Source organism: Choloepus didactylus, chromosome 6, assembly GCF_015220235.1.
Source record: "Choloepus didactylus isolate mChoDid1 chromosome 6, mChoDid1.pri, whole genome shotgun sequence".
In the NCBI taxonomy this organism is placed as follows: domain Eukaryota; kingdom Metazoa; phylum Chordata; class Mammalia; order Pilosa; family Megalonychidae; genus Choloepus; species Choloepus didactylus.
The window spans coordinates 78,651,878-78,660,769 of NC_051312.1; the positions used below are offsets into that span (position 1 = coordinate 78,651,878).

At 37.0% G+C, this 8,892-nt stretch overlaps 1 protein-coding gene across 1 annotated transcript; it reads right to left on the reverse strand.

Moving 5' to 3' along the window:
• Positions 1 to 7,600: 7,600 nt before the first annotated feature.
• On the reverse strand, positions 7,601 to 8,554 carry LOC119537698 (olfactory receptor 52N2). The gene has a single exon (XM_037840241.1). It carries the CDS (start codon positions 8,552 to 8,554, stop codon positions 7,601 to 7,603), a length of 954 nt encoding a protein of 317 aa, XP_037696169.1.
• Between the last annotated feature and the right edge of the window lie 338 nt (positions 8,555 to 8,892).

Sequence of the window (8,892 nt, forward strand, 5' to 3'; positions counted from 1 at the left end):
CTTCAACAATCCACAGAAACCATTTTTCATGGAGGTGTGTTGAAGGTCAAGTATATTTCTGGGAAGCCTACATGGAGTAAATCATTCAATTAACTCTTACTCTGTACCTATACTCAGATTGAAGAAGATTTCCAACCCCCTTTAATCATCCACTATGTCTGTATTAACTATGATGCTGACACACTTTTCTACAACCTTTTACCATTTCAGTCTCTACCACCTTCCAGTTAATGAATGCACTAATATTTTGTAGACTAAATTTATCCCTCCAGCATCCATCTATTCACATTCATTCAATAAGTATTTATTTGGTGCTTTTTATGTTCTATGAGTCATCCCAGAAGTTAGAGGCATATTAGTGAGCAAACAATTATCCTACTATAGTTTTTTGTTTGCTGTTGACCAAGTTCTGTGCTTGGTGATGTCTTATTTTCCTTTTTATTTGACAAAAGGTTAACTCCTTGAACATTAATGAATCTATATTTTATAATTCTTCTATTAGTAAAGGTTGGATACAATTCAGATGATTATCAACTGAGCACCACTGAAAATTAATTACTACTTATCAATATAATGTCACGCTACATAGCTTTGAAAAGAAATGAAGAGACATGCATAAACTGACTTTGGAAGTAATCAAATGAAATTGGTATTAGGCATTTCTTTTGGAAAGAGAATCTGGAGAATGAATGTTAATGATAGGAGGAAGACTTTATATAAACTCTTCTGTGATTGTGTTTAAAATGGCACAGTTGCCCTCTTTCCAAAAAATAGTTAAATATGGTTAAATTACCTTAAAAGTGTTTCAGTTGTCTATTATTTGTAAGAAATGATGCCAGAATTTATCAGCTTAAAACAGCAAAGATTATCCCACACAGGTTTTGAGGGTCAGGAACCTGGTTGAGGCTTAGCCACATGTTTCTAGCTAAGAGTTTCTTATATGGTTACAGTCAAACTTTTGGCCCTCTGTAGTCTCTGAAGACTTGATTGGGCCTGGAGATACTGCTTCCAAAATCATTCACAGCGTTGTTGGCAGGAGGCTTCAGTTCCTTGTTCAGTGGGTCCCTCCTTAGGTGAACAGGACTTAGCTTCTCCAGAGGAGTAAGGGGTGGGGAGAGAGAGAGAGAGAGAGAGAGAGAGGGAGAGAGAGAGAAAGAGAGTCAGAGAGAAAGAGACAGAAAGAGGTAGTCAGTGAGAGACAGAGATAAAGAGACACCAAGTTGGAAACCCTGGTATCACACAGACCAGCCCTGGTAAAATGTGGAGGGGACTATGCAAGGATGTCAACACGAGGAGTTGGGGATCACTGGGGGCTGTCTTAGAGACTGCCTAACACAAACAGTTAAAATAGTTGAAAATAAAATTGATAAAATATCATTTTAAAAGATGGGAGTTTATTTGTTAGTGTCGTTTTTTTTTCCATTTACCTAGGAAAGGATGGTCCATTTGGTGGTGCTTTTTGTTGTTATTTGTTTTTGTTTTTTTTTTTTTGCTATTTGTTGTTTACTTCTTTTTAAAAATGGCTTTATTGATCTGCTGAGAATCAAGAGGAACTATATTCAGACTTGAAGTCAATTACTTTATCTTGAATTTCAAAACTAATTCTTAGATTGGATAAGATTTCGGGGTCCCTGGGATAGGGATAAATATATTTGGTATGTGGTGGGGAAGACATGATTAGTTGTGATATCAAAGGCAGACTGTGGTAAATCAATGGCTCAGATATTCCTTTCTCTTAATATCCATGTCCTTGGCATTGTGACTTTGAAATTTTCCCACTGAAAGGGTAGAATTTACTTTCACACTCTTTGAATATGGGCTCATCATGTGATTTGCTTTGTCAATTAAATGAGGAAGAGTAGTAAATCACAGATATGTGCAACAACATGGATGACTTATATTGAGCAAAGTAGCTAGACACAGAAGAATACATAGTGTTCAATTCCATTTCTATAGAAAGATACCAGAATATATCAAACTAAATTACAACATTTAGGGAAGAATGCAAATCGATATGGTCTGTTAATTTCTGATGGGTATAGTAGTAACAAGTTCACAGAAATGTTGCTGTATTAGGTAACTTTCTTGGGTTAGAGTAGGAACATGTTGGAAGTAAAGTAGTTATCTTAGGTTAGTTGTCTTTTTCTTACTCCCTTGTTATGGTCTCTTTGAAATGTTCTTTTATTGTGTTTCTTTTTTAAATTATTTTTTTAATTATTTTTTATTTTTCATACAGTTGATTTAAAAAAAAAAATGTTAAAAGAAAAAAAAAACAAGGAAAAAAATATGTAGAGCCCCCTTGAGGAGCCTGTGGGGAATGCAGGGGTATTGGCCTACCCCACCTCGATGGATGCTAACATGACCACAGACATAGGGGACTGGTGGTTTGATAGGTTGAGCCCTCTACCACAGGATTTACCCTTGGGAAGACTGTTGCTGCAAAGGAGAGGCTAGGCCTCCCTATAATTGTGCCTAAGAGCCTCCTCCCGAATGCCTCTTTGTTGCTCAGATGTGGCCCTCTCTCTCTACCTAAGCCAACTTGAAAGGTGAAATCACGGCCCTCCCCCCATGTGGGATCAGACACCCAGGGGAGTGAATCTCCCTGGCAACGTGGAATATGACTCCTGGGGAGGAATGTAGACCCGGCATCGTGGGTTGGAGAACATCTTCTTGACCAAAAGGGGGATGTGAAAGGAAATGAAAATAAGCTTCAGTGGCAGAGAGATTCCAAAAGGAGCCGAGAGGTCACTCTGGTGGGCACTCTTATGCACAATTTAGACAACCCTTTTTAGGTTCTAAAGAATTGGGGTAGCTGGTGGTGGATACCTGAAACTATCAAACTACAACCCAGAACCCATGAATCTCGAAGACAATTGTATAAAAATGTAGCTTATGAGGGGTGACAATGGGATTGGGAAAGCCATAAGGACCACACTCCCCTTTGTCTAGTTTATGGATGGATGAGTAGAAAAATAGGGGAAGGAAACAAACAAACAAACAGACAAAGGCACCCAGTGTTCTTTTTTACTTTAATTGCTCTTTTTCACTTTAATTATTATTCTTGTTATTTTTGTGTGTGTGCTAATGAAGGTGTCAGGGATTGACTTAGGTGATGAATGTACAACTATGTAATGGTACTGTGAACAATCGAATGTACGATTTGTTTTGTATGACTGCGTGGTATGTGAATATATCTCAATAAAATGAAGATTTAAAAAAAAATGTATATTGAGAATATCAATTACGTATTGACAAAGAAAGTTAGGATAGTGGTTACCATCTAGGGGAGAGGATGAAAAGTTAATAAGTGGAGTAGACATGAAGGTGACTTCTGGTGGTTTCTACTTCTTGACCTGTATGGTGGTTACATGGATGTTGAAAATTTGTTGGGTTTGAGGACTGATTTGCACATGTATTATATTGCACGTATAAAAAACTTGAAGGTTAAAAATGAAAGAAATAATGTAGAAAAAAATGAGGGATATTTTTCTTTTAATGATCTCAGAAGAGCAAAATCCATTAAAAACCTGAGATCAAACTTGGTAGTCATTAAAAGAGAAGAAAGATTGATAAATTTGACTCTTTAAAAAATTCCTTGTGATGAAAATCACCATATACAAAATCAAGAGTGAAACTTAGGAGTTGGATAGAGGTTCCTCAGATCACAGGCAAGGGAATAAATATCTTAATAAGTAAAGAGCTCTACAAAATCATTTTTAAAAGCCTAATTTAAATCATCAGGCATAGATATAAGTAGGTAGTTCACATAAAAATAAACACAAAGCACTCATATGAATATGGGAATACGTATAACAATTCAAAATAAGAAAACTATAAATTATAAGAATATATCATTTTGCCTCTCCACATGGCAAATATTTGAAAAAGTATTAAAACGTTACTTAAAGGGCTGTAGGGAAAAAGTTGACCTTGTACTTTGCTTGTTGAGACGCGATTTGGTATAACCTGTGAAGAAATGAAAGATGCCTTTTGACCCAGCAATTTCTTTCAGAATATTTTTAAACTTCCATATAAGCAAAACTAGGTATGTTAATTTTATGGGCTGCAACATTACTTGGAAAAATTACGGATGTACAAGAGAACAGTATATAATATATATCCATATATAGGGATATGGAATATAGGGATAACAAATATATTATTAAACAAAAAGTGCATTATTGAGTATGTTAACCATTTAGAGTTATAAAAACCTTGTACATGGAAGAATTTGGAATTTGGAAGAATGGGCAAGGCTTGATTATGGTGGTTGTCTCCAAAGAAGGGAATTAGGTTGTGGCAGATTTTATTTCACGGCATGCAATTTAATTCGGAATGTTGGATTTTGTGCATACGTGACCAATATATGAAACAAAATGTATGATCAGTATCAGAAACAAAAATGATAAATTGCAAGTATACTTATCAGTGTGAAAAAAAAGTTCATTGTGTGTTATGAAATAAAATGAGAGTTATAACCATTCATGTCTAATCACTTTTTAAAACAAAGATGTAAGTCAAATATGGATTTTTTTATCTTCTTGGCTGATTGGCTCTTTGTCTACTTACAGGTGGTTATTTAAATGTCTCTTTCCAGCAATGAGTTTCCTACCCACCCTGTCTAGGTTAGGTCCCAGGTGATATGCTTTCATTTCACCTATCATGTGGCAGATAATCATCCAGGTGCTTGAGGCACATAAGTATACATATCAGGTAAAGATCTCTGCCTTCATTGAGCTAAAACCCTAGAGAGAAGAGTGGGGGAGGACATCGAATAAAGAGTAAATGTGTAGAAATTGATATAAATTAGGAGCAGATATGTGCTATGAAAAAAAAGTGAGCACAGGATGAAGGGAAATTTTATGTCTGATGGTCAGGGTAGACATCTTTGATATGGTGACATTTGAGCAAGGAATTGGTGCCCCATTCAGAGTAAGAGCAAATCCAACCTTATGAAATAAAGTATTTAATTTCTAAAACATATTTTCAGGCTTTCTGTAGGAGACATTTGTTAGGGTGAGTTAGAAAATGAGCAGTAATAGTGTTTGGTCATGAGACAGTGTGCATTTGTGAAGTTCTTTGAGAAACATTTAAGAATTTTGATGTTAGCTCTCCATATGCTAGTGAGCTGTTGTCTCAAAAGGATTATGCAGGGTCATCATCTGAGGTCTTATCCTCATCCCAATCATAATGAATATGCTCCAAATACTGTAAGTTTTTTAATGGCTTGAAGAAATGATTACTGTGGGAGTATATTTCATCATTAAAGTCAAAGATTCTGGAACCAGGCAGTCTGTTCAAAATCCAGGCACTGCCCCTTGCTGGCTATGTGACTTTCATTAAGTTATTAACTTCTCTATTCTTCAGTTTGCTTGTCTGTATAATGGGCATAAAAATAGTAGCATCCCTATAGAATTCTTTTCAGGATCAAATGAATATACAATACTTTAAAAAGTACCTGGAAAATTGTAATTGCTATGTATATTTTGTTTTATTATTATTTTATAATTACCTTGAAAACCATTTTCTGTGGGGGAAACAGTCAATCCCTTAAAAGAAAGTAAGTATGTACGAAGGCATGAGGAATCTCCAGTTTACACAGGAATGCCTTGAGTGCTGAGAAGGAGCTTGGAAAGGCACTGAAGAAATGGGTACAAAGTGAGAGACTAATGGAGTTCTATGAAGAAAGAGAAAGTTCAAGGAGGAAAAAGGAGAGGGAAGCTGGACTTATCAAGCAGAGGATATGCTGAAGATATGAGCAGCCTGCCTCAGGGATGAGGATAATTCTGAGTCTCCTGTTATCAGTCAAAGGTGAAGAGCAGAGCTTGGCAGGCCTGGGGGTCTTGACAGGATTCACAGATAAAGCACTTTCTGATAGAGCCTCTGACTGTTTTTCTAGTTCCATCTTGAGCTCCTCCATCTCCTTTCTCTTTTACCTCCAAAGAGACATACTAAAACATTTGTAGCTTAAACGTGCTATTCTTGTCAACTTTAGTATTATTCCATTTTTGTTCAAAGTAATTCCTATCTGCTGTTTCTCCTGGAATACACATACATATAATTCCAGGTCAGTATCACATACTTACTACCTTCTCTGGGAAGACTTTAGTCACCACCTTCAAGACATATCAATGAGCTTTCTCTCAGTTCCCATGAATTTTGTAATAATCTCCATTCAGCAATTACCTTATTATCACTTTAGAATAGTTATTCCATTGTGTTTTGTATCCTCTACTCAACTAGGAACCCATTAGTGTTTCTGAATTCATTTACATTCCTTGGTTCATAACATGAATACAGGTACATAGAAGATACCCAGAAAACTTCGTTGACTGATATTGAATACTCAGTGAAAGCTGGCCCATATATATTGAATTTTACTGCCTACACAATTACAAAGATATCTCTTTAAACTATGATGGTGCTAAGGATGACTCAGAGTTGAAATTGATAGCTGATAACAATATTCTCAACTGTAATTTATTATACTGTGGTTGTGTTTTTTGGCATTAGAATATTTAATCATCCATATAACTCTTTGTTTTAAGTTTATTTTCCACATTTGAAAAAATATATAGGAGCTGACATTTAGAATAAGTGGCCTGTTCAATTTTTAAAGTCTAGAAATTAAAAGACAAGATTAAACAAGATTTAAACTTTCAGATTATCTGAATCCAAACTGTATTCTACTCTAACCTTGTGCTCCCACCGTATCACATCCTTTTTTTTGTCATCTTCCCCCTTTCCTTCACAAGCCCTTCTTTTTTTTAATTTTCTGGTATATCCCTGACCAGAGTAAAGATTCTGAGCACCATGAGGAGAATAACTGTATGACACTCAACTTGTCTTCTTTTCATTAAACTCAAGGTATGACCAGTAATAGGATCTAAGTGAGAATCTGTTGAATGAAAAATAGAGTGAATAAGTGAATGAATAAATGAATTGCAACAGACAGCAGTAATTTAATGTTGGCTGATTACATGACAATTATGTGGTTTAGGTCCATTTTAAATGGAGTTCACAAACTGATGACATGGGAAAAATAGAACACTCAGCCATGTTTTGTATGAAATGTAGAGTATTTTTAAAGACATTTAGCCAACAATTAAAATTGGGAGATTTCACAAAACATCTGAATCTAGTTTGCCTTTAAAATACTGGAAAATATTGCAACACTGGGCTCACATTGCTTCATGGCAAAAACGCACTGAGTAGGATTTGGGTTTTGGAGGGCATTTGCTTGCTCTAGGTCACATTTGCCTCCTTTCCTTATAGCAAATGTATACATTGACAGCATGCCTGTGCCCTTCCTTTGATTACTTGTCTGTTCCCCCTAGACATGTAAGTCTATAAACTCTTATGTAAAATATATGATCTAAATGGAATGGGTAGATTATGTCTTTATTCTGCTTTCTCTTTTTCAGGAAATCTTTGCTTATCAGAAACATTTCAAAATCTATACTTGCAAAGGCTTTAGTAAATGTATATATTAGAATGACATATGTTTTTAATACCAGTTCACTCAGATATTTTACAAATTTGTTTTCCATTCTTCCCCCCTCACCCCAAAGAAATAGTCCTAAATTATGGTTCGTTTGTCTTAGGTAAAGAGTCTCTCTCCAAATAAAAATTTGATCACAACTTCCCGAATCTGCTTGGTCTTGACACCATAAACAATTGGATTCATTGTAGGTGGCAGTAGCAGATAAAGGTTGGCCACAATGATGTGTATGTGGTGGGGTATATTTTGTTCCCCAAAACGGTGTGTGAAAAAAGTGAAAAATGCTGGGACATAGGTGATGACAATGGCACAGATATGAGATGTACAAGTACTGAAGGCCTTGTGTCGAGCAGCTACTGATGATAGACTCACCACTGCCTGCAAGATCATGGTGTAAGACACGGAAATACAAAAGATGTCAAAGCCCCCAATCAGAAGGGCTGCCAAGAGACCATAGATAGCATTGATTTTGACTTTGCCACAGGATACCTTGGCCACAGACATGTGGTCACAGTAGGTGTGGGGAATGAAATTGTCCCGGCAGTAAGGCAACCGCTTAGTGAGGAAAGTGAATGGGATGATAAGCATCGTCCCCCTCAGGAAGGTGGCAAACCCAGCCTTGGCAATAACAGGGTTAGTGAGGATGGTGGTGTAGCGTAAGGGGTAGCAGATGGCAACATAGCGGTCCAGGGCCATGAGCATGAGCACGCCAGACTCCATCCCAGTCAACATGTGGACAAAAAACATCTGAGCCAGGCAGGCATTAAAGTCAATCTTCTTGAGGTTGAACCAGAGTATGCACAGCATATTGGGTACAGTGGTGGTGCACAAGGTGACATCTGTGAAGGAGAGCAATGCCAGGAAATAGTACATGGGCCGGTGCAGAGCCTCCTCATGGCTGATGAGATAGATGAGCCCACAGTTCCCCACTACAGCAATGATGTACATGAAGCAGAATGGCAGAGAGATCCAGATGTGTGCAGCTTCCAGCCCAGGAACACCATTCAAGATAAAGAATCCTGGGGTCAGGCTGGAGGTGTTGGCTGCAGACATAATGGCAGATAGGAGGGGAACATATCACATTCTTTAAAAGTGGCCGTTTCCTGGAAAAGAAAATAACTTAAAGGTGTGTGGAAGTCTTGGAAACCAAATGCAAAAAGGCAGTTTCCTTAATAAGACTAATAAGACCTTTGAAATGATGTGATGATTAAGTCCCTCTAGATTCAGAGGTCTAGCTTTGTTTTCTGCTTCTGCCACTTATCAATGTGCAAGTCACTTAGCCTCTACATACCTTGTTTTTCTCTCAGTCTAAAATGAGGCTAATAATTGTGGCAAGTTCAGAAAGCTTTCAGGATTATTCAGTTAAGATAGTGTACACAAAGTGCTAAATC